This window comes from Podarcis muralis, chromosome 5 (assembly GCF_964188315.1).
Source record: "Podarcis muralis chromosome 5, rPodMur119.hap1.1, whole genome shotgun sequence".
NCBI lineage: Eukaryota > Metazoa > Chordata > Lepidosauria > Squamata > Lacertidae > Podarcis > Podarcis muralis.
The window spans coordinates 51,804,708-51,831,354 of NC_135659.1; the positions used below are offsets into that span (position 1 = coordinate 51,804,708).

Genomic DNA, 26,647 nt, shown 5'->3' on the forward strand with positions numbered 1-26,647 from the left:
GAGATTATTGGACCACAGAGACTAGCAAAGAACACCATTGTCCTAAGCAGTGATAGTAGGTGACATGGACTTGTACCCATTATTCCTGTGCTGGATTTATTTCCAAGGGAAAGACGAGAAGTGACAGCAAAGGGACTCAAAGATGGAACCCCAAACCCAGTGTGAGGCTCTTCTGTGATATGGCACAAATACTTGTGTGGTGGTTTTAAATGGAAAGATGCTCTCTTTCTTGCTTTAGGTTTGTTGTTGTAAATGGTTTAAGGTAGAATAAAGTCTTTGTACATATTTCCAATTTAGAAGAATGACTAAGCTTCCGTTCAGCTCAAGATTTTTTAGCTAGGCTGGGTTTCCTGAGTGAGACTGACCCATCCAGGCTTTATGTAGCCCTTGCAGAACATGGTTGTTCTAGTTTGAGATGTTTGAGCATGTTCCTTCTGTCTGCTGGTCATAAGTATCTCCCATTAAAAATACGGTAAGCCAACCAGAGAGCACAGTTTCACCCTGCAGTTTGGTGTCTGATTTCCTGAAATGTAAGACATTTTAATCTCCACGGAAAGCATTTTCATTCTGCCAACTGTATTTTTCCTTCTTTGCATGAGAATGAATGTAACTAACAAGAATGAATGTGTCTCCTTTGCCTTTTGCTTTTATATCTGACATAGGATTCCTATCCTGCCTATCCTGTCTAGCTCCACCTTCTGGCTGAATTAGACTCTGTTGCTGGCATGACCCTCAATTTGCCTTTTGCAGCTGTGGTGGCAAGTAGGTTTTGCAGAGTGGGACTTACTGGTTCTAAGCTAGTATTGCATGCCGACTGCCCCCACGCGTGGCAGCTTATCACTGGACCATGCCTTGTCCATGTGTAGCAATGGCAGCCCCCCAGACCCCATCTGGTCTCTTCTCCCCCCTTCTCTGCACTTCCCTGCCATGTTCTGCTGTCTCATTCACGCCTCATTGGGCTCCTTGGACAGTTGATGCTCAGGAAACAGCTGGGGTGCTCGAAGCCATAGTAGGGGAGGTGGTGAGGCTTAGCATTCCATCAAAAGCAGTAAAGACAACAAGAGCGTCCCTAAAGAACAAGGCAGGTCAGACTGAGTCCAAAAGGGGAGACTGAGAATCAAGTTCTTGGTGCCCCTATGAGGAGCCCAAGTTGGAGAAAACAGAAGACATTTGTTGTGCCATCTTAACTTCCCCTCTTTTCTGTTGCTCATTGTTGTCACCAGATGGTCAGCTCAGTGCATGGTGACTTCATAAATGGTTACCATGGAGATGGCTTTGATGACATCAAGAGGAAGGGAGAGCAGCAGCAGGATGTGGCATGTGGTTCTTGGAGGAAAGGCAACCTGGGATGGCTCTGAGGGATCACATGTCCCTAAAGCAGCTTCACCAATCTGGTGCCCTCCAGCCGATGGGATTTGTAGTCCAAAACATCTGGAAGGCACCAGGCTGGTGAGGTCTGCACTATTGGATAGGCTTCCCATTCCACTTGGATAAGTTGTTGCTCTTTTCCCTTCACCACTACCTCAATCAATTTTGGGAACCTTTGCATCTCAAGATAGTGGGATAAAGGTTAATCTAAAGGATAAAGAAAGTTAATCTAAGCATATCTGGTTCATCCACCCAAAGAGCTGGAACTGACCTAAGATGAGGCATTGTTAAAACATGGTGGGGATTAGGATATATTTAGCAGCACTGCACATTCGCAGAGTGGATTGCACCCTAATACCACTGTGATACAAAGTCAGAAGGCCTCAGTGAGGAATGGAATGGTTTAAGGCAATGAGTGATAGCTAGTTTTACTCAGTGTCTACTCTGAGCAAAACCCAGACTCACATATAGGAAAGTGTTTTACACCAGGTCAGTCCACCTAGCTCAGTATGGTCAACAAGGATTGGCAGAGGTTCTTTAGGGTTTCAGACAAAGATCTTTCTGTGCCTTGCCTGGAGAGGCCAGGAATTCAACCTGGGTATGTCAGCATGCCACTATGCTATAGCCCCTCTCTGCTGGAAGGAGAACCTACAGGCAGGGGTATTGCTGAACCCCAGGTTTTTTGCAATAGGCTCTGGATCGCCTACTCCTTTGCCTCTTTTTGGGGGGGGGGGGGCTTTTTAAAAACAAGTTTGCATATAGGACAGCTGGGCACACTGCAGAGTTCACTACCGGTGAACCCAATACCTTAGTTTCCCATAAATATCTATACATTTAAGTTAGCATAGGGAGATTGAATGCAAATTTATGTCATGAACCCATGTATCCAGCAATATGCCTGCCTAAAGGTTTCCACTTATTTATTTATTTATTTAAATTTGCATACTGCTCTCTACCTGTAGGTCTCAGGGCAGTTCACAACACAAAGTTACAATATACAAAGCAAAAAATTTGTAAGAAAAATAAAGCACAAAATATATGATAAAAATAATCAAAACAATAAACAATTGTGATGTACAGTATAGACACTAATAAACAATACACTCCCCAACAAAAGCCCCTAAACAATGCTCCAGCCCACCCACAAATACAAATAGAAAATCCAAATTAACATATAACATTTAAAAACAACCCCACCCTCCCAATAAAACAGCACCCATCCAAGTTAAAACCACATCCCCGTGAAAACAATAACTTTAACACAAGGGGGCTGGCTCACACCCTCGTTCCACCCCCACAGTGCTGCCACCAAAGGGATAACTCCCCTTTGCTGTTGCCCCCTTTGGTGTTGTGCCCGTTTCAGGGGCAGCCTTGCCGAGGGTGGCCCCACCCCCAGACAGGCAGGCTTCATAGGGCTGCCCCAGCACTGATCTTCCACCTGCCACCTCAAACCTACCGTCTTGTCATAGTTCTCAGTATTCTCTGAGTGGCAGAGCTACCCCGCCAAGGCATGGCTACAGAACACACACATCCAAGGGTGGCAAGGAGAAAGAGGAACCCTGGCTCTCACAATCAAGCCTACAACACCAGTCCAGGCCCAGTGCTAGATAGCTGTATCCTAAGCAGACTGTGGTGCTATATACAGGCCCCTGCAGAGGGGCAGACGGCTGTGTACAGTTGCCATTGACCTCGGAGGGCTAATCTGGCTGTGGGGCAGGACCTACACTGTCATGCCAAGAACTAGACTCAAGCCTGGCTACACACACACACACACACACACACACACACACACACGTACACGTCTCAGAGCTGTCTCTTTACAGCTCTGGCTTCTTCTCAGCTCTGTGACTGGCTGGGCTTTTTGGGATGCCCTACAACAGGTGGGTGCAGGCAGAAGTCCCTATAAGGCCAGGGGTGTGTGCCAAGCCAAGACTTAAATAGCTCAGCAAGGAATACTGTATGTGAGCACTGTGAATGAGTTGTTATGAAATCTGTTTGGGCCCAGGATGCCTGCCTCTTCAGACTCCAGCAAGACTGTAATCCTGTGCCAGGTATTACTGCCTCCAAGGAGCCAGGCCAGGCTGAAAGCACAGGCGCTGAGCCCGCACTGGGCTTGGGAGGGGCTGCCTGTGGCCGGGGGGGGGGGGCAGAAGCGGGTGGAGTCTCCTTCACCGCAGGAGTAAGAAAAACTTAAGCCCTTCCTGGCTGCCTTTCCCTCTTGGCGCCCGGCTGCTTGCCCAAGCGCTGTGGGGTCTGAGCCCATCTGTGAGGCAGCCCCCTCCTTCTAGTGCTAGCTAATTGAAAGGGAGGGGCAGCCAACAGCTGGATGCTGCTAATGAGGCCTCATTAGGCAAGGTCAGGCTGAGCTGGCTCTTTCACCACACTGAGTGCCTGCTGGGCAAATGGGAAAGGGTTGTGCCACTATTGGATGCAAAGCAGAGCAAGAGGCCCCACATACTCCTTCAGCCCTGCATCCCAGACTTCTCTCCATTTCCAAATGGAATTGGGAAGTCAGGGCGGGGGTGTCAGAGTTGGGGAGGAGCTGTAGCTCAGTGGTAGAACATTTGCTTTGCATGCAGAAGGTCACAGGTTCAATCCCTGGGAAAGGCAGGAGGGGGGATCTAGGTGGGCCAAGGGTCTGACGAGCATAGAATTAGGGCAAAGGACCCTAAGGATCATCGCAAGTAGATAAATAGGTACTGCTGCAGCAGGAAGGTAAATGGTGTTTCCATGCTCTCTGGCTTATGTCACTGTGTTTCATTGCTCCAGAAGCGGTTTCGTCATGCTGGCCACATGACCTGGAAAACCGTCTGTGGACAAACGCTGGCTCCCTCAGCCTGAAAGCAAGATGAGCCATAGTTGCCTTTGACTGGACTTAACTGTCCAGGGGTCCTGTAGTCCAACCTCCTGCAATGGAGGAATAGGCAGCTGTCCCAAACAGGGATCAGCACCATGCTCTAACAACTGAGCTATCCAGATGTTGCTAAATGATATACGGCAGCTTTCCATGTTGCTGTGCATGCAAGTCTCAGCTTCAGGTAAGCCAGATCCCTGCCCTGGAGCTGTTTGCTGCATCTCTACCTGAAGGTGCTTATAGCTGGCTCCACAGGCCAGTGGATATAATGGGAACCATTTGCATAGAAAATGTACCCAGTTCAGTCCCCAGCATCTCCAGGTAGAGACGGAAAAGTGTTCTGGCTGAAACCTTAAAGAATTGTTGCTAGTTGAATGTAGACACTACGCAGCTAGATAGACCAATGGCCTGGCTTTGGTATATGGCAGCTTCCTAGGTCCTGGTTCATAGAATCATAGAATCATAGAGTTGGAAGAGACCACAAGGGCCATCGAGTCCAACCCCCTGCCAAGCAGGAAACACCATCAGAGCACTCCTGACATATGGTTGTCAAGCCTCTGCTTAAAGACCTCCAAAGACGGAGACTCCACCACACTCCTCGGCAGCAAATTCCACTGTCGAACAGCTCTTACTGTCAGGAAGTTCTTCCTAATGTTTAGGCGGAATCTTCTTTCTTGTAGTTTGGATCCATTGCTCCGTGTCCCCTTCTCTGGAGCAGCAGAAAACAACCTTTCTCCCTCCTCTATGTGACATCCTTTTATATATTTGAACATGGCTATCATATCACCCCTTAACCTCCTCTTCTCCAGGCTAAACATGCCCAGCTCCCTTAGCCGTTCCTCATAAGGCATCGTTTCCAGGCCTTTGACCATTTTGGTTGCCCTCCTATGGACACGTTCCAGTTTGTCAGTGTCCTTCTTGAACTGTGGTGCCCAGAACTGGACACAGTACTCCAGGTGAGGTCTGACCAGAGCAGAATACAGTGGCACTATTACTTCCCTTGATCTAGATGCTATACTCCTATTGATGCAGCCCAGATGGTTCAGTGGGATCTGAATACTGAGTGCTGGGAAGGAATGAGCCACACTTGGAAAATGAAGTACATCTGTGCCTCTCAAGAGCAATTCCACATAGGACCCTTGAAAAGCAAATGGAAATGGGCTGTACGACAGGGATGGACCTCCAGGCTCATTTTGCTTGGTTTAGTCATGCTGGCCAAATATATCCTGACACTGCCTTGCACCCTCCAGCTTCATTTGTTTGTAGCCTGAAAGCATGTGGAATTTGCTGGGATTCCACGCTCTCTCTTTGTTCCCTCTGAGTCTTTACCTCATTCACGTTTGTTCATCATTTACCAAGTACACTTTCCTCAGTGGGACAAATAGCCTTAGGGGAAATGCTTTGAGCGAGAAGAGTTGCATGCTGCCTTTCACAGCAGTTCTGCCCTGACCCAATCTTTAATGAAAACCAAAGCACTTGAAGATCCGACCGCAGATCTCCCAAATAACATGATGAGCTTTCCATGTGTACTGTAGGTTATCACTTGTTAGGAGGAGCCACCTTTTGTCCATGAGAGTGGAGACTAGGCTGCATGCACACCATACATTAAAAGTAGCTCATTAAAGGTGCTGGGAATCGCAGCTCTGTGAATGGATAAACTATGGTTCCCAGGATTTGGTGGGGGGGGTGTATACAGCCTTAATAGCAGAGGAAATGGGTGATCGTAGGTCCTTCTGAGAGTGTGGGCTCCTCTGTGTGTGTGAGAGAGGGAGAGATTGCAGCAGTAGAGGGGAGCCATGTGGCTGGGTATAGAATGTTGGCGGGTGCTGGGCAGCGCGGTGCTGGGCACTGGGCAGGCGGGGGCAGCATGGTGCTGGGAGAACTGAGCTGAGAGTAATGCCAAGTTCATGAGGGAGAGGCAAGCACATTATCGCCCCAGTAGCAGCGGGGCTGGATGTGAAGGAGGCAGCAAACAGCCACAGCTCTAGCAACGCCCCAGGATACCGGGAATGAGCAGCCAAGGGGTTCCCTGCCCCCAAGAGCAGGTCAGTGGGGAATCTTCCCTAAAGCCCTAAAGTGAGGGGGAGGGGAGGGAGCCTTTTTCCAATGGGGGAGGAAGGATTTGTGTGAGTGTGTGTGTGAGTGTTCGAGTTCCACAAAGAAGCGAGGGGGTCCTGTTGCTGCGGCTGCCACAGCAAGTTTAAAAAGGGGGTAAAGGGGAGAAGTTAATGCCGGAGACTCAATGAAAGCTGGTAACCACACTCTCTCAAAGCCTCTTTGTGCTGGCTCCCGGGGAGACAGCGCAAAGAGGTGAGGAATTGCCAGGCTCAATGTGGCTCAGGCATCACTGCCAGGCTGTTTCTCATGAGGGTGAAGATGCATAAAACAGTTTGGGGGCTCCAGCCCATAAACATACAGGAGTGCAGGGGGGGAGCTGCTCCTTGGCTGCCGTTCCATCCGCTTTATGAAGCCAGAAAGTCTGCATTTAAGGTTGGTTATGGTTATAGATGTGAGTGAATAAACTTTTGTGGCTGCACATGTTCATTATCCCCCCCCCCACTGTGGACTTCAGTAAGGTGGCCTTTTTCTTCTTGAGGGCTCCAGCCCTTGCTTTCTTGTAGTGCTCCCTTCCGTCCCCTTATGGTGTCTGTTGTCCGGTAGCAGGAAATGCTTTCCAGCACTACTGAGGCCCTACACTTTTGGGGTCACCATTGTACCCTCACAGTTTATATGCATTAAGTTACATTTGCCAGCTGGAGGTGTGGGGAGTTGCTGTGTTTCCCCATGGCCTCTAGAGAGAGCCAGAGAACAGTATTTACTGCATGAGGGGCTGTAAAGGCCATGTAGCTATTGGTAACTCCACTTCCTGCACACTTTAGCACAGGGGTGGGGAACCTCTGGCCTATGGACCAAACTTGGCTCACCAGAGGTTCAAATATGGCCAGCCACCCCAGCTGCCCCACACCTGATGTCATATATGAGGTTAGGTGCGGGGCAGGTAAGATGCAGCTGCCAATGCACAATCAGGAACCTTGAAGTGCACTCTTCGTTGTGAATTAGCAAGGGAAAACAGGCTTGCCCACCACCAATTTGTGGGCCGGAAGCCTGCTGGATTGGCTGCATGTGGTGCTTTGAAGTCATAGCTTTGAGACCTCAAAGCACTGATTCCCTTGTGCAGTCAGGTGATTGACAGGTGGGAAGCCTCACCCACCTGTCAAATTTGGCCTGTGAGGCTAGATCAGATCTTGCTAAGGATCTGGCCTATGGAGCCAAGAAGTTTCTCCTCACTTTTCTTAGTAACACCTGTCCAGAAATTTTGATGCTCTGTGTGGAGTAAAGGGGAAACTTCAAACACTGATGCACTGATTGCTCTGCTGGGACAGTGTCTGTGGTCAGGGGTTTGGACAAGGAATTTATCTGAGCCTTTGAACAGAGGCATTCCTGAAACAGATTGCAGGATCCATGCTCTCAGTAACTTTTTAAAAGTGAAAACAACTAAAAGCAAGAAGAAAAGGCATCAATAAGGCCGGCCCTACCATTAGACAGAGTGAGGTGACTGTCTAATTTACCAGGTGCTGGGGTGCAATGACAGCAGCCCCTTGAGTATTCCTCCTAGTGAGTTCCCGGACCATACCATTTTGTTGACGACAATGCTGCCTTGTGACCTATCCTGCAACCACAGAAGTAGTCTGCTGCCCTCAGGTATGGTGGACACTATACCATTGCTAGTATTGAAATAAGATTTAAATGCTAGTCTAGTTGGCTTCTGTACATGGAATGGTGAGACGCCATTTTGTCTTTTGCCAAAGGCAGCAAAATGTCTTGCATCAGCCACAAGCAAACAATACCTTTATATGCATGGCTTTCAACACAAAGTATAGTATAGGGTGAATAGTCATATTTTTGGTGATTTGTCAGCAGTAAATTTAAAAGAGAGGAAATTGAACCTTTTAAAAAATGTATTAATACTGACTTGGTTATACTATCATTTTCACAAGAGATATCAATACTAGCAAGAAACTTCAAATACTGGAAGCCAGCTGCAATTTGTAAGTTCTGCAGGTTGGTTTGCGGCAAGGGGAACACAGCATTTTTGCACTTCTAGAAGAAGTCCCACAGCCAGCAAGAATGACTTAAAAAATGAAAATCACATTCAGTTCCCTTAGTTTTGGATGTACCAAGAAATATACTATGAAACTTTAAATGAAGTATCAGAATGAACAGAAGTACAAAAGAAAAATCAACTCATTAATTAAGATTATTGGGGGTGGGACCTATTACTGGTTTTTTCTCATAGCACCTTGGAACAGGTTTCACCTTTTTAGGAATGATATCTAGCAACTGTCTCTAAAAAACGGAACACCAGCTTCACCAAATCTCAACACCTGCAAGCAAATGTATTGCTTGCATCACAACCAGAGCCATTGTGATTAGGATACCCCCTCTTCTCCCTTCGGCAAAGACTTTTGAGTTTCCATTGCTACTTTTCTGTGAATCAGTCTTGACTGCACCCTTCCAAAGGCAAGAGCCTAAACCAGGGATGGGGAACCCAGGAGTGGATCTGCTACGAAACTAATGAACTTTAAACTTCAGGGCCCTTAATCCCAGAGGGGCCCCAGAAGCAACTTTCATCCACATTGCTTTAAAAATAAAATGGGTCTAGTAGACTCAATTTGAGTTGCATGGCTCAAATTGATTATTTATTTGTTTTTGTATATATTTCTCAGAGTTTTGAGAGTCAGTAGCACGGATGTTGTAAAGATTGTAAACAAGCCAACTGAAGAAGATAACAGTGGTTATCCAGACCTAATTGCTGGTTGCAAAGGGGCTCCCATAACAATTCAAACTTCAGGGCCCTAAAAATTAAGGTCTGCCACTGGGCCCTCCATATAATTGCTGCACTGCAACTCATCCCTGACCATTGGACATGTTGTCTGGGGTTGATGGGAGTTGTAGTCCAGCATCTGGAGAGCCACAAGTTGCCTGTACGTGGGCTAAACCTTGACTAAGTTAATCCCACATACCCAAAATCCTGGATGGTCACAGTATGTGTTATCTTCCAACCTGACTTGTGGGGCTCCGATACTGCAGTCGATTTCCTTGCTGTCGCACTGAAGGTGATAGCTACCAAAGCTGATCTATCCCATTTAAAGGAAGTCTGAGGCCAGATGGATTGTGGTTGCAGCTTGTGTATGGGTTGGCGTGAGGAGAGTTGAGTCCTGCGTCCCCGGCTCACTCCTTTATGCCTTTTTTAAAACCTCAGTTTGCCTATTTATTTTTATCCTGCATTTGATGGGTTGATGCATAGATTTAATCAGGTCATATGTTTTACCCTCAGTTGCTTTCTGTAGCAATTTAAGGTTCAGCCTGGGTGCCAGATGGAGTCCAAACCGTTGTTATAGTCAGTGAAGCAGACAAATAATTTCCGTGATTAAAAAGAAGTTTGCTCATCAGTACATGAAGGGAGGGAGGGACATCACAATTGGTGACTTCTTTTGCAGTGTGGAGCAACATTTCCTTTCAAAGGTTTACCCAAAGTGAGATTTCTGATTTGATGAACTTGCTACAGATCATACAGGTGGTTCTGTAGCTGCTTTGGGGTCATGGGTTGCATAATGAATTCATCCTGCTCCCAGCTCAAAACTATGTTTGAATTGCGCTGGGCCAAATGCAATTCAATGTCACCTTGTAGAGCTGTGTGTGTATATAGAACTTGTGGTGGCATAACTCTTATTTTTGGATGCACAACCTCAGTTCCTTATTCTTTTCTACCTGTTTTGGCTATTCTTGGCATTCTGGACAGTGCTACTTTTGACACAAGCCTTTGATTTGCTGCCTCTGTCCATTCAACAGGCTCCCTTTAGTTCAACATCCATTAAACCATACAGTATTTTGAATTAAGAGGGTGGTAATATAAGCAAATAATGTATGGAGGAAATATATAGAATAGTGTTGAGGTAAGCTTACAGAGAAGCACCAGAGTGACAAGAATCAATCTTGAGGCAAGCTGAAAGCTCCATCACAGGGAGTGAATTTGAAGAGCAATTTAGGGATGGCAGATTTTCTCCAAAATATGCTGCCCCTGGGCCCTAACTTTAAGAGCTCTAGCCCCTGAACTGGCAGGTGGGAAAGTGCCTCCAAGATGGCACCAAGGATGCACATGGCAAGCAAGTTTTTTTTAGTCATCCATCTAAGACAACCTTCCCCAATCTGTGGCCCTCTGGATGTTAGTACAGTAGACCAGTGTTTCCCAACCTTTTTTGGGCAAAGGCACACTTGTTTCATGAAAAAAATCTCGAGGCACACCACCATGCCAGATGGGGAAAAGTCACTTTTTACTTATGTAAAAAAAAAATAAAAAAATAGTAACAGCATAGAAGGTAATGGTTATCTCTTTGATGTCTGATGGGAGGGCATTCCACAGGGCGGGCGCCACTACCGAGAAGGCCCTCTGCCTGGTTCCCTGTAACCTCACTTTTCACAGTGAGGGAATTGCCAGAAGGCCCTTGGCACTGGATCTCAGTGTCTGGGCTGAACGATGGTGGCGGAGACGCTACTTCAGGTATACTGGACCGAAACCGCTTAGGGCTTTAAAGGTCAGCACCAACACTTTGAATTGTGCTCGGAAAGGTACTGGGAGCCAATGTAGGTCTTTCAAGACTGTCGTTACGTGGTCTCGGCGGCAGGTAGCAGCGCTCACAGCTTACGGACTGCACCGTGTAACAGGTGTCTGGCCCAGCAGCCTAAGGCGGACAAGCCACTGAAACAGGCATTCAGAATCCATTCATTTCATAAAACCTGCAGGGCTCAATCTCTGTGTTTGTGTATGTGTGTGTTTCTGTTTTGCCCAAGGGTCTGGGGGTGGGAGAGAGCTCTTTAGCATGATGCTTTTAAAACAATTAAATTATCAACAAACAAACCTGATGATACGAATAGCAACGTCAGGTGCTACGGGGGGGGGGGAGAAGGGGGCCTACTCAGAAGTAAATACTGCGTCCAGGCGCAATTAGCGCTGATTTAAGGTGCACCAAGACTGCCTAAAAACCTCACCAAAGATATGCAACAAAGTGCTTCGTTGCAGAGGGGAGAGTTTGTGCACCGTGGAGGCTGGAGGGCTTCTATTCTACATGCGGGGGTTGGGGGGGGCGAGGAAAATGTGCTCCGTGGTGGGGCGGGGAAGGCAAAGTTGCAAAAGCGCCCTGCTCCTTCTTCCGCGGAGGGAAACGCTCCTGCGGAGGCGAGAGGCAGCGAGGAGGCGACGAGGTGAGGCTTTTGTGAGGTAGGGAGAGGAAAGACGGGGGAGGGAACCCAAGGAGGATTTGCACGAGAGGGAATGAAGGGGAAACGCGCCTCCCACGTGGAGCACTTTTCCCCGGGAAATGCACGGGGTGGGGTCGTGGCTGATCCGTGCTGCGCGCTCGCGTCGTGCGGCCCAAAGTGCTGCAGGATCGCCAATGCAAGACCCCCTTTTAAAACCTCCCCCTCCCCCAGCTCTGGAAAAAAAGGGGGAAGGGGATGGCGTCGGGGTGCGGAGGCTGCCCGTGCCCGGCCAGGCGTCGGTGGCGGTGTCAGCGCTGCTGCAGCGGCTGCTCCTCCTGCGAGCAGTGAGTGGAGCGCAGCCGCAGCGGCGGCGGGGGGCGCGCGCGCTAGGGCGCAAGGCTGGCGGTGGCGGCGGGGAGCCCGGCGGAGGAAGGAACTTGTCCCTTCCCTCTGGACTCGCGCCCCCCGCAGATGTTGCGCCCGGTGCGACTGGCACCCCTGGCACCCCCCACGCTACGCCACTACTCCCACGGCACACTAGGCAACGTCCGGCGGCACACTAGTGTGCCGCGGAACACCGGTTGGGAAACACTGCAGTAGACAATAATGCCCACTCTCCTGACCATGGCCCATTCTAGCTGAGGCTTATGGGAGTTATAGTCCCACACATCTGGAGGATAGCAGGCTGAGGAAGGCTGTTTGATCTATGTAATCTTTTTTCCAAAGCCACCACCCTATAGCAATTCCAGAGAAGGACGAGGTGGAGAAAACATCCCACCTAGGAAAGCAGCTTGTCTCTTCCATCCCTGCAATTTATTGCCTAGCACCATTTTGGAAGTGCTGCTTCCTATGCCAAAAGGATTCAAGTTTGGGGGCAAATGAAATGAGAAGCCCCCCCCCCCAGTGCTCATACTTGATATGTGTTGGAGAAGGAGAAAATCTGTAGAATGATAGTGAATGCAGTCTAAAGGTTGTAGCAAAAGAAGGCAAAGAAAAGAAAATATCAGCCCTGTCTATCAAACACTGAATAATATTTAATTTGATGCTTGGATTCACTATTCTTAATGTTAACTTCTCACTGGCATAATAATCCACTCTTTCAACATCTCCTGATTCAGGCATCTCCCTCCAATTAAATATACTTTCACATATTGTGTGAATAGCATCTATTATGTTATTTTATTACACTTATATCCCTCCTTTCTTCTATCATGGGATCCAAGGAGGCATGCATGTAGTTCTCAGGCAATCCAGCCACAAACCTGTTTAGCATCAGCCAAGTGGTGACCTCCTGTGCCTTCAGAACACACCTGGGTAGCAGCACCTCTGCTGGGTGTCCCATGTGACTTTTACTAAAATGTTTGGGCTTCGGACTGAAGCATAGAACCCTCAATAAGTTGAGAAATGTCATCTCCCCTCTGGCCCATTGTATATTGAGTACAACACTGATTCAATGCAATAAAGGTGCAGTACATGAAGGTGATCATGGGATCCCTTTGACCAGCAAGGCTGGGGGAACTGGGAAAAGCTTTTCTGGTAATATCTGCTGCTTTCTCTTTTCCTCCTGACTTCCATTAGAATATTTAGAAACACACACGTTGTGCAGCTCCTAGCCTAGGATGAACATTCTGTGCCCAGTCTCTACCCGCTGGCACTCCAAAATGATCTTCCCTGTTCCCTTTGGTACTGAGAGCATCATGTTGTGAACAGTTTGACTCCAGCATGCTCTAGGCTTCTTGTTGTTGATATAAGCTGAGCAGCTAGTTGTCTTCTTGCCTGCACTGCCCCAGAGTTGGAGGCTTTGTGGGGTAATGAGTGGGGGTCAGGTGAGGCTCCAGTTGACTCAAGCAATGAGTGAGCTGGGATCAAAAGAGGGATTTCCCTTGGCTCCTAGCTAAGCCTTCCTTGCCACCTGGCTTCTAGCCCAGACCTGCTTCTCTTCCTTCACCACCGCAAGGGCAGCATGTCCCTTGGGAACCACTTGCCGGAAGGGGCTGTGCAGCTGACAGGAGCTTCTCTAGCATAAATCCTGTTGCCTGATTGAAGCCTCCTTCTGGAAGCAGCCCAGTGGCCTTACAAGCTCAGCCGTGAGGCCCACCAGTTGAGCCAACAGGTGAATTAGCATAAGAAAGGTAGCTCTTGCCAGGGAGTCCTGATGGATGAGCATGAGGTGGTATAAGAACTTCCTTCCCCTTCTCATGCCTATGAAATCCTGCTGTGTCTCTAGGAGAAACCATGGGTGACTCTCTGATCTGTGTCATCACTTGGGTCAAATTCAGTATGCATTTGTACTACATTTGCTATGCAACTGAGGGCTCGTCTACACTTCCGCACTTCCGCTTGTTCCAGGCCTGGAAAACATGGGTCTGAGTGGTTTTGCCTATGCCCCACAACTTCCTGAAAGCCTGCTGTTTAGTGCTAAATCAGAGCAAATGTCAATCTGGACAAAAACCCAACTGACGTTTGCTCCAATTCAGCAGTAAAGATTGGGTTTCCCCGAGGGCAAGCAGCAGGGCATGTGGAAGTGTGAATGAGTCCTGACTTGATGGGTGCAGGCAGGAGGATGCAAAATCATGCATATATGTGAATATAGATGCACACACACTTTTTCTTGAATTCACCAGCATTGTAAGTAAAAAGTGAAGTTTGTGGTACTTTCCCCTTTTGTGCTTTGTTAGAGCAAGGAGAGAGAGAAGCAGGTTAATGTCATCCCTGGGGATTCAGGGTAAATGGCTCCCCTAGTTCTGCCACCTCAAACTATTGCTCAGGATCAGTTCCAACATGGCTCCGGCTGAATATGAAAACATTTGCAGCATTTGCTTTGGTCCATTGAGGCATTGGTATTTCCGCAATAGTCACAAATAGTGAGGAAAGGTATAGTACCACACTCATATGGCAGCACCAGGAAGAATCTATATTCAGGAGCACACCAGGGATAAAGAGCCTTCCTGCGGAGGTGAACATTTAAAAATGCATTTTCCCCCTCAAGTAACCACAACATTTCAGTAATGGGAGAGAGGCAAGCTAAATGTCTGGAGAATGGTGACTGTTTGCACCCACTCCTGGTGCACTGCCTATGTGTGGGGAGGAAATCCAGACTTAACAAACAGCATTTAAGGAGGGCTCACAATTCTGCCAGAGGGAGAATTTGGTAGAAACCTGTGCTTCCACAGCAGACCAAGAACTTGGTAGCTTTCATCATGATTGTCTGGCACGTAAGGTGAACTTTGTGACACATTTATACCTGCACAAAAGCTTCTTGCACCAATATAGTGTGATGAAATAGCTGCACCATGTCAGTACAGGAGGCCCCTGTGCATGCAAATTGGAAATTTGGGACATTGCTTATTTGTTTATCATACTCTGCATGCTACCTAGCTTACAAATGTCAGGGTTTCTGTGTTATCAGCAACAACTGTTTTGTAAATTACCACTGTTAATTACACAATTTATTACTACCTCTGGCATCAGCATTTGCAATTCTTCAAAACCCTCCCCCCCAAATAACCATGTGAAGATATACCTGCAACTTTATGTACTTGATGAAATCAACTGTAGTCCACAAACGTTTATGCCGTAATTCTCTTTATTAATTTGTTGTCCTTTAAGATGCCACAAGACCCTTTTGTTGTTGCTGCAATAGGCTAAGACAGATACCACTCTAGAACTGCCAAGTACAAAGTCAGAACAGAAGCTTGGAATCATAAACTGATAATGAAAGTGTGTGTGTGTCTGCCAACCAGCTTGTTTTAGACTTTTCATTTTTATCCCACTTATGGACTTTAATTCAGTACTACTTAAGTTATTAAACTGGTGGCATCCGAACCATGATGTCCAAACTAAGAAACTGTGGTTTGAATGATCCCTACAAACTAGGATAGCAGTCCATGGTTTGTTATCCTGCTTGACAGGGATCACTCATATGATCATTTCCTAGTTCATATATTGTTGGAAACTCTTTCAGGAAACAAGGAAATGTTGAATTAAGGAAGAGAAAAGGGAAGAGGCAGGAGTCTGTGTTCTCATAGCTTATTCTTTGGTTTGTTGGACCAGGGTTGTTGTTGCTGCTGCTATTTTTTAATTTACGAATCACTTTCTTATGTCTGATCCAAATGGAATCCTCTTCCACAAGTATAGAAAGGTGTGTGGAACTTCCCCCCATTCTTCCCCAGTGTCCCATACATAGTTCTTCTCCTATTCTGCGCCCCCCCCCCTCCAGGAGGTTCTTATGCCCTTGGGTCTGGAGGATGAATGAGCTGCTGGATGCTTCCTGAGGAGGCTTGGCAGGCCTTGGATGGGAATGTGTGAGCAGGCTGCATTGCTGCATGCCCTGGCAATGTGATGAGAGCCTGTTACAGGGGAGTCCTGCTGGCAAAATGGGGAAAAACAAAATAATGTTAAAAAACAAATTAAAATAACCATGGAGAAACAGTGCTCTTCTATACAGTAACTACCAGCCCTTGTTTCTGGAAAGTTCTGTATAAAAGTATTCAAGTAAGTGACTTTACACATATGTATAGAAAGAATGCCAAACAGAATAATTAACTTCACTATTGAAAGCTGCATGACCATATATGCTCCTAGGTAGTAGTATAAAGCTGAGGCAGAATTTAGTATAAAATATATAGAATTTCATTGACTTTCATCTGTTTAGTATATATACTTGCTAAGTAAATACATGAATTGGAAAGCTGGAAACTTTGTTTAAAGCACTGATTTAAATCAGCCCTTGTTCTTGGAGGATATCATTATAAATCTTCCCAAACAGTGAAACATTCTGTCTGTATGCGACAGGTAAAATTGCTGCCACCAATACATGATTTGGCCAGACCCGCCAAATACCTGTTTTCTTGCCAAGACAGTTTTCCTTCATGAAAAGTCAACTGATTTAATTTCTGACCGACTGTGGGAGCTAATTCACATGTCTTCCTCTAATAAGGGAATGTGTGGCCCATTCCTGCCCTGCTATAGCCACTGCTTGTCTTGCCTGCCCCAAAATGGCAGGGTTGGTAGTTTCTTCCAGTAGCTGACAGAAAGGCAATGGTAACGGAGGATTAGCCTTGGTACTCACCTCCCCCTAAGAAGTAGTAACAGAAGCAGTGGAGGACCGATTCCCTGCATTTCCTCCTCAGGGAGGTGAAATGAACTGGTCCAACATTTGCAAAGAGTGGCTTGATCCTAACATGCTAGGAAGCAGCAGTGTATGCTGGGAGTTGCCCAAGTCAACGGGCTACTTCCATGAGTTTCACTCCAGCCTTCTCTTTGAGTTCCTGTTGGGAGTTCTCTGCTCAACAGACCACCACGTGGCCAGAGTGAACTGAGCTCCCATTAATTAAGCAGAACAGAAGCCTCATTAGCGCTCGCTTTGCAATTCAAGTTGGATTAGGCTACTCAGAGTGAGCAGCATGCTTTAAGAAGTCAGCCATGGAGGATCTGACCTGCAGCCAACTGTAGTGCTGCCCTTACTCTTGAGATGCTGCTCCTTTGGCCATGGAAAACTGTGTACCAGCTAGGACAGCTGAACTGGTAGGACGAACTATGACCATTTTTCTTCACAGCCTAATGGTGTAGAGTCATTATTTAATGTCAAGCTGGCACAAGTAGAATATAAAGGATAGAGGCAGTTGTGTTGTGTGATACCCTGGAGCTTCATGTTACAGTACTAGAACATCATAAACTGCCACCCTATTCAGAAACCACTGTTACTGACCTTCTTGAGCAAAGGAACTTCAGAGGGAGAATTCCAGCGTGAAACTGCTGAACTGTAATTTATGAAAAGTTCAGTTCTCTCACCTGTGCCAGAATCGAGCAATAGTAGCTCATCTTACCACATTGTTAATTAGTTTACTAATTATTAGTGAGAGAATTTGTGTGTTGGCCATACACACCGATTTGTGTAGTGATTTGACAAAGTTTTAGTGTAAAAAAAACACGTATTCATGGTATATTTATTTCTGGGTAGTTGTGAACAGTAGTCAACGTTTGTTCTTGGCTTTACATTTTTGGTTTATTTCATGGTAACAAATCAGAACTCCGCTTCCAACAGCATTATTGTGGCATGCAGACACAGCTGATAAACATACATACACTCAGAGAGAGACCCCCACCACCACAGCAAATGCAGGATAACGCTTCATGCATCTGATAAAGTGGACTCTATTCCACAGGTCTTTGAGATGCCGCAATATTCTTGCTGTTTTTGCTGCAACAGCCTGACACAGCTACCGCACCGTTATGACTCCTTATGGGGAAGGCTACCAGGCTGTGTATCCAATTCCTTGCAAAGTGCTGTGTAGCCAGGCTGGCAACCCCATTAACTGCGCCAGCGAACGTGCCACGCGGTTACATGTGGCTGCCGCCTGAACATCTCGTCCCGAGCCCATGCTCAGGGAACATGAATGGCCGCAAGCGCCCGGCAAGGACTCGATCAATGCAGAAGGAATGGGGGGCAGAGCGGGAGGGGAGCTGGGAACGCACTCGTTGCTTGATTTACAGCATCTGGACTCCCTGCTTCCGCGGGTGAGAGAAAGGGAGGGGGTGCTAGCACTTCCTCTCTCTGCCCCAGATTCCCTGCTGTGCCCTGGTGAAAGGCCTATTGGTCTAAGTGGAAAAGCACTGAGGAGCCTCTGCTGTCCATTGTGTCACACATCTTACAAAGCCAAAGAAAGAAGCTTCCTTCAGGTGGGTACAGACCCAGAACCTTAATAGGAAACTTGCCACTAAAGCCAGGAGTGGAATAACCTGTTATTGATCCAAAATCCTCAGATTGTCTTTGTGGGGACTCTTTGAGATAAAATTACGTATACACCATCATCCAAGTGGGCTGGAGCTGCTAGCCCAGGTCTGATATGGTGAGATACCTGCCTTTTTATCAGAATCCACTGAGCGAACATTTAATTCTTCCGACACACTCCACTGCTGACCTGGAAGCTGCTTCTCTTCAACATGGAAATGTTAAAGAGAGATGTCAGCAGCTGAAAGGACTGAATCAGAACTTATTAAGAAGTTTTCTTGCATCCGTTTGGGCATAAACAGACACAGTGGTTCCTGTCCCAGTACAGTTTGCTAATTAACAATGCTAGGGTGGTTGTATTTTTACTAGTTACTGCTGTTGTGAATGCTGCTGCTCTTCCCATCCCCATTTAAGTTCAATTCAGTCTTTGCATGTACTTTTTGCATTTTATTGCCATTCCGCTCTACTGGTTGTCCTTTTTCTTCTTCTTTTTGCTATGCACAGTGTGAGTGTGTGGTGTATTTGCAGTACCAAATGAGGATAATACTTAGTGTTGTAATAAATTGGTTCAGTCTTTAAGATGCCACAAGGCACTTTGTTGGTTTTACTGCAACAGATTAACAGAACTGCCCCTCCAGAAGCTGCATTTATGCAGTAACAGCTTGACTGTATCTGGAGGGAGAAGGCTGTTTGGTTAAGAGTAGCCACCCATATTAAAGACCCCATGTGGCAGGGCTGGTTTAGCCTTCCGCCAAAAGGCACCAAGGGAAAGTTGCTGGCAATGCTCAGGCCATCAACCTTATCCCTCTGTAAGCAAACCCTGCAAGGTTATTTGCACATACCTAGATGCATGTATGTGTGTAGGTATGTAACAGTTACACACATACTTTTCTGTAAACAAGCATGCAGAGAAACCTTGGGACAAATGTGCATAAATACATGTATCTCACTGCTAGTCTTGGAACGCTCTGGGGCTCTGTTCATATTCTGTTTCTCATTTCAGAATTGGTGGAGGAGAGGCAACATCTGTTAAAGGTCATATTGTGCCACAGCTCTTCAAAAGTGCCAGATTCTCTGCCCCTAAAACACAAACATCCCCCATAAGAGCAGCCCTTGGAACTGCTGGGTCAAACGTTGCCATGATGCAGGATTGTCTCTTGGCCTGACTCCCTTGTCTTGCAACTATGGTTGGGGTGCATTCTGTGTGTGCAAAGTGTTTGCTTACTTCCCCTCTTTGCATTTGCCCCTCCAAGACTCCACTTATCATGGGGAAATGACTTCAAGCCTCCCTTGTGTCAAGGGTGGGTGTGAAAAACACAGAGAAAGATTGAGATAAGGATATTAGGATGTGGTCTTCCTCCCTGCTTGCCACTGGCAAGTGTATACCTTTGGCTGTGTACATACCATACTATTAAAACACTCCCCTAAGGATAATGGGAAGTGTAGTTTGCCCCTCATAGAGCTACACTTCTCAGTACCCTTAACCAACTACAGCTCCCAGGATTCTTTTGGGGCGTGTGTGCTATAAATGTATTGTGTGTGCGGTCTTTTCTTTGGAGACAGGTTGTGTGCAGGGTCTCCCTGTCCCTTGCAGAGCATGGAGATCCTTGGAGGTGATCCTTTAGGTTGCCGCCGAGTCCCCATGATGCCACAATCCCCACTCCGGCTTCCATGGCCAGGGCTCACAGCAGAGGTCACTTCTAGCAGGCGTGGCTCCCCCGTACCCTGCCAGTCCCCCCAGTTAGCGCAGCAGATGGCTCCTTGGCAGCTCTGTGCCAGAGCGGCTGCTGGCTCTAATTGAATGACACGGTTAGGTGCACAACTCGCCGGCTGCCAGCCCCCTCCCATCCCAGTGGCAGGAGGCAAAGCTGAAACGACGGCTTCCATTTGCTGAGTGCTCACAGCAATTGTTTGCGATCAGCGGGCAGCCACGTGCGCCTACGTGGAGTGTGCTGCGTGCACCAGGGGGAGAGCAAAGGAGGTGCATCCGCAGGAGAGGCTCCTGCTGGCAGCCTGTTCATCTCAGAGCTCCCGAGAAGTAGTGGGGCTCAGGGAGCAACATCCTCCCCAGCAAAGCATCCTGGAACATGGGGCAGGGGCCAGCCATGAACAGGAGGGCCCACAGAGGCCAAGTGCTCCTTTCCTAGGACACCCACTTTTTCTTTACAATACCCTCCCTTCCTGTAGTAAAGCTGAGCTGTCTCATAAGCACTAAAGTGATATGGAGGGTCACAAGTTTCCCTGCCCCTGATTTAAACAGTCAAGATGCAAACGCTGCTAGCACAGGGCTGATCATCCGTATAACCAAGGGATTCTAGGATGCGCCAGCTGCATCGCCTTGCTCCCAATCTTCGCTTATTGACAGATCACGCCTTCAACTGGAACAGCTCTGTCATGGTTTATTTAATTGTTTATGAATAACAGGTAAAATATATTGACATTTGGAATGAGATTATACAGAATATAGTAGATTATTAATAACCATATATGTATTTGGACAATAATAGTACTGATATATCTATATAATAATGTATGGTAGTGTAGCTGATTATATTTAGTGTATCCTATGTCTTTTCTTATGTTTTAATTTTTTTGCTTTTTTATTTGTGCTTCTCTCTCTCCCTTCTCTTTTATCACTTTATTTTCTCTATAACTGAAATTTTCTTAATAAGATGTTAATAATTTTACAAGTGGCAGTTGACAGAGGAGAGTCTTTGCAAATTGCTGACCCAACTTACTTCAAATTCTGATTTACCCCTCAAGTAGGTAGGCAAGCGAACTAACGATCACTTAAGTCTCATGCAGGAGAACTGAACCCAGAAGCATCTTCAGGTGACGTCCCATCTCTCAGTAGGAGGAGGGGGCAAGGTACAGGCAGTAGCCGCCAGAGAAATATTGCTCCAGAGCATGACCAGATGTGCCCCATCCGCTCTAAGGGAAGAGAAGCCAGGCTTTGTTGTTGACACAGCACATCTCCCATTCCTTTGATCTGAAGGCTGCCATTGTTATCCTTGGGCAGTACAGGGAACTGGTGGTGCCAGGATGGAGCTAGATGCACAAAAGCTCCATTTTTGTCCTGCGGAAAGCGGCTACGCTTGATGACAGCATCCTGTCCTGTGTGGTGCTTGGGCTTCTTCTGTGTGGGGCTGAGTGCTTCCAGCCACATGGAAGTCGTACTGTTCCAAAGGTAGCTCAGACAACTCTGAGGTAGCTCTGTCAACGCTGTGGCAAGTAGCCTCTGTTCCTCCCCCTGCCCCTTAGGGGATAGAGAAATTGGGGGCATGTCTAAGGCTTGGGCTAGCAATGAACGCATTCGGAAGGGGAACTCTAGGGTGATGGGCCAAGATTGTTTAGTACCATTTATTTTCTCTGACAGACCTTAAAGGACTAGGTATGATTAAGGAGGACTGAGGCTCCCTCTCCTGGCGATGTCCTTTTACTACAGCCAATAACAGCCTTCCTGAGCTGTCACAGATAGACACACCGTGGGCACTTCCTTCCAGATGACCTGTTTACTAAGCTTTCGCCCTCATTTGTTTGCAGAGAGATAACATTGGCTATTTAATGACCATTGGTTTGGAATTGTTTTTGGGGAGATTAGATGACATTACAAGTGTTTCTTTACCCGCCCTTCACTCTCTAGTGCATTCTCCCCACCAGTTTCCAGTCTTACAGGGAAGAAGCTGGCTTGTCACGCAAGTTATAACTGTGCAACCCAAATTTGCTGGTGCACATGTTGTTTTTGGCCCCAGATGGGGGCAGGGGTGGAACAGGCCTACGTGTGACTGCTGACATGCACAATGACTCAGAACTCAATCCCCATGCAAAAGGGGAGTTGCCTCCTAGTCCGTGTATGTTCTTAATAGAACAGCTCTCACTTATGTGCTGAAAGGTCAGATATAGTCATTTCCCCACTTTTATTGTGAGTACAGAAGGGAGTTAACATCTATAAAAAGGCAATTTAGTGATGCCATGTAAACATCCATAGACTCTACGCTCAATGGGCATATTCCGAATTTGCTACCAAGAGCCAAAGAGAGGATCCAGTTTTCCTCCTGAGATTGCCAGGAACAAGCACGGGTATACAGTGGTACCTCAGGTTACAGACGCTTCAGGTTACAGAAGCTTCAGGTTACAGAAGCTTCAGGTTACAGAAGCTTCAGGTTACAGACTTTGCTAACCCAGAAATAGTACCTCGGGTTAAGAACTTTGCTTCAGGTTGAGAACAGAAATTGTGCGGCGGCAGTGTGGTTAGCTAAAGTGGTACCTCAGGTTAAGAACAGTTTCAGGTTAAGAACAGACCTCCGGAACGAATTAAGTTCTTAACCAGAGGTACCACTGTATTTCTGTTCCTTCTTCACACAAAACATAGTTAACATTGGGCATTCCCTGTCACAGGATACAGTTATGGTCACTGGCTTATAGGGCTTTGTAAAGGGCGATAAATAATTACAGGATGCAAAGTCTCAACAGCTTAATGGCTTAAATCAGTGGTTTCTTAAATCAGCTCAATGGCTTAAATCAGTGGTTTCTAACCAGTGTGCCGTGGCACCCAGGGGTGCCTTGAATGATGGTCAGGGGTGCTGCGGGCAACACTGGCCTCTGTCCCTCTTTCCTTCCCTCCCTCCTCTGATGCCCTCCCATAGGTAAAGGTAAAGGTACCCCTGCCCGTACGGGCCAGTCTTGACAGACTCTAGGGTTGTGCGCCCATCTCACTCAAAAGGCCGGGGGCCAGCGCTGTTTGGAGACACTTCCGGGTCACGTGGCCAGCGTGACAAGCTGCATCTGGCGAGCCAGCACCAGCGCAGCACACGGAAACGCCATTTACCTTCCCGCTAGTAAGCGGTTCCTATTTATCTACTTGCACCCGGGGGTGCTTTCGAACTGCTAGGTTGGCAGGCGCTGGGACCGAGCAACGGGAGCGCACCTCGCCGCGGGGATTCGAACTGCCGACCTTTCGATCGGCAAGCCCTAGGCGCTGAGGCTTTTACCCACAGCGCCACCCGCGTCCCTTTAGATATGGGCCCTCCCATATCTACCTTGCATAGCTGTTTGTTGAAGCCCTGGCTACAAGCTCCCCAGGCAACTGGTGCCTGTGGGGCTGGCCAGGAGGTGTTGGTTGCCAGGAGCTGAGGCAGCCTCAGAGTAAGCAAGCAAGTGGATGAGGGAGCCCAGCCAGCCAGTCCGCCAGCCCTTGCTGTTGGGAATGGACAGACAATTGGGAGGCCAGGCAGGCAGGCAGGTGCTGCGCTGGGATCTGAGTGCCCTGTGCTGAAGGGAAGCCTTTCTGCCATGCAGGCCCAACGGCTCCTGCTGCTGCCTCCCAATGTAAGGTGCTGCCTGGAGGACTCCCAGGGAGAGGGAAGCGGAGAGGAGGCTGAGGGAACACTCCACAAGGGGGGGTGTTCGAAAAAGGGTGTGAGGCTGCCAGCTCTGCAAGCAAGGTGACATAACTGGGCTCCTGAGCCCCACAGGGGTGCCGCAGAAAGAACATAGTTGGTCAAGGGAGCCATGGCCTCAAGAAGGTTGAAAACCTCTGGCTTAAATGAAACCTCCACATGGAGAGTTCATTCATGAAGTAATGACATAAATCATTCAGATAAGTCTGTAAATATCAGGTGCCAGGGACAAAACAACAGGTATCTTCATGAATCCCCCCTCCCGGCTTGTGGGCTTCCCAAAGCAATTGTGCTAGCCACTGATGGAAGCAGTATACTGGGTTAGGTGGGGCTTGGTGTGGTCCAGCAGGGCTTTTCTGATGCCCTGATGGGCTTAGCTTCCCTGCCAGTGAGTAAAGGGATCTGCTTGCCTTTCCTGTGGCCTCTTGTGCTCCATCAGTAGGCAGGAAGAGGGAACAGGCACAGAGGCTCCTTTGTGCTGACTCCTCTTATGCCTGCTTTGTATGGGCTGCAGCTGCCAGCTTCCCTACAGCCCGACCCAGGACTATTCATCTGGGCAGGCAGGGGGTAGCAGCCCCCTTAGCATAATCAAACTCTCCGCCCCCTGCCTGCTTTGCCTCCAGCTGGGGAAGGGGAGTGACTTTAAACCACCAGCAGCGCAAGCATCCAAAGTTGCAGAAGGGTGTGTGTTTGTGTGTGTGTGTCCATCCATATGACTTGTTTTGTTATCTGCCTGTTGCCCTTTCTAAAGCCCCTCTTTTTGTGGGAAGACCTTACAGGACCGACAGTAGGGGAGACCCAGAAGGAAGGAACAGGATAACTTACCTCCGCCCACCCTCTTGCCATTCCCCTACCTGCAATAACTGACTGTCCTCTTCTGGCAGAATGGTGCTGTGCCTGGCGAGACGGCTAAGCGAGACGAGAACCTCAAGCGTGGCAACTGGGGCAACCAGATCGAGTTTGTTCTGACGAGCGTTGGCTACGCTGTTGGGCTTGGCAATGTATGGCGCTTCCCTTACCTCTGCTATCGCAATGGGGGAGGTGAGTATTGGCCGGGGAAGGGTGCATGCAGCACATGAGAGATAGGACCCACTCTGCATTGCATTGGCTGACAGTCCTGGCCCTGACACTGTCTGGGGCTAGAGCGTGTGCAGTGTTGCAAATAGCAGGGTAGGACTGATTCCCTGCCCCCAGCCAGTACTAAACCCAGTGCTCTGGCATAGCACTGGTGTGTGTGGTGGGAATTGCAGTGCTGTGTCCTGCTAGTTCCTGGATGCAACTTTGTCCCCACAAATGAAGGTGTATCCTAGGAGCTTCATACACAACTATCTGGTGAGTATAGGGCTCCTCCTGCAGGAGAGGACTGGGATTTCGTGCCACACTCTGGGCAGCTTTCTCCCCACCCAGAATATGACATTTGGGGGAAATCTCTGCATTTCTTAAGGGTTTTGAAGCTCCTTTTCCACTGGCTTGAAGCACAGGAAGTTGCCTTGTACTAAGTCAGACTATTTGTCCATCTATCTCAGTGTGCCAGGTAGAAGAGGTCTTTCCTTGGTGTGATGTAGTGGTTCAGAGCCTCAGATTAGGACATGGGGAAACCAGGGCTCAAATCACCACTTGACCATGAAGCTCCCTGAGTGATCTTAGGCCAATCACTGCCTCTGAGCCTGACCTACCTCACTGGGGGGGGGGGAAGGTTAAACGAGGAAAAAGTGGGATGTAAGTACAACAAATTAATATTACATCCCATCTTGAGCTTTTTCATCTTGAGATGCTGGAGATGGACCTTTTTGCCTACAAAGCATGTGCTGAGCTATGTTTCCTCTTCGGTGCTCATTTCCTCTTCTGTCTCCAGGTGCTTTCATGTTCCCCTACTTCATCATGTTGGTGTTCTGCGGGATCCCCCTCTTCTTCATGGAGCTCTCGTTCGGACAGTTTGCTAGCCAGGGCTGCCTTGGTGTCTGGAGGATTAGCCCCATGTTCAAAGGTGAGAGGCAGCACATTCAGTGCTTACATTCTGTCCGGTTATTGTGCTACAAACACATTTGCAGTCTGCATCCTCTGCTCCCCATGTGTGGGTAGAGACTTGTGCGCACATTTCCCCCTGAAATGCAGGCTCCTGCACAACAGCTTTACTTTGTTGGTAAAAGGCCTGATTGAAGGATGACTGGCAACCAAATCTGTACAGTATTTGTATTTCAACTGGAGTTGCTAGGAGCAAAATCAATTTAAAGAGAAACAGATAATCAGTATTTTGGGGCAGTGGACCTTTGGCATCTCTGGGCAGGATTAGTTCAAAAGCAAAATTCAGAACATGTAATACTGCACATGTCATATCACTTCCTTTTCATCATGCTTAGTCTCACCTGTTGTAAGTGCAGGAGACCATGCAGAGCATGGTGCAGCAGCTGTGCAGCCAGTCTGCTCCCTCCACCTGCATCCCACGTGCCTTGTTGCAGTTGTGCCTTTGCTGTTAGTGAACCAGGGAGGGCAGGCAGCATCATAATGTGTGAAAAGGGTGGGCAGGCATGCAGGCCTGAGTGCTGACTAGGTAGAAAGCTGAGGTCTTGGTACATTAAATAATAAATCAACAAATTGCATAACCAGGCCCAAATTGTGCTGCAGTTTGTCTGCCTGTGCCTTATATCCACAGCCTCAGTGTATGTGTGTCCATACTTACACAGGCCATATACTTTATTTGGCTGCAAACTCCCATTCCTAGATGCCTTAGAGCTCCCCCCCTTGCAACTTGTGCTCATGCTTTGCTTTCCCTCCAGGTGTTGGGTATGGTATGATGGTTGTGTCCAGCTACATTGGAATCTACTACAACGTTGTGATCTGCATCGCCTTCTATTATTTCTTCTCATCAATGACACGGGTGCTACCCTGGACGTACTGCGGCAACTACTGGAACACACCTGATTGCGCTGGTGTGTTGGACGTTACCAATGGCTCAGATGGGTCATCGCTCAACTTCACACAACTCTTTAACCAGACGGCCAAGCGCACGAGCCCCAGTGAGGAATACTGGAG

General features: G+C 47.8%; 1 protein-coding gene across 3 annotated transcripts in view; it reads left to right on the forward strand.

The window, feature by feature from the left end:
• Positions 1-26,647, forward strand: part of SLC6A9 (solute carrier family 6 member 9) — a 55,332-nt gene that overhangs the window by 19,835 nt on the left and 8,850 nt on the right. For 2 of the 3 annotated variants that reach the window (XM_028733730.2, XM_077928798.1), the window contains 3 exons: positions 24,499-24,655; positions 25,470-25,601; positions 26,392-26,647. In XM_028733730.2, coding sequence (XP_028589563.2) covers positions 24,499-24,655; positions 25,470-25,601; positions 26,392-26,647 — 545 coding nt within the window. Of the gene's footprint in view, positions 1-6,183; positions 6,268-24,498; positions 24,656-25,469; positions 25,602-26,391 lie in introns of those variants that run through there. The other variant, XM_028733729.2, reaches the window with a different exon arrangement.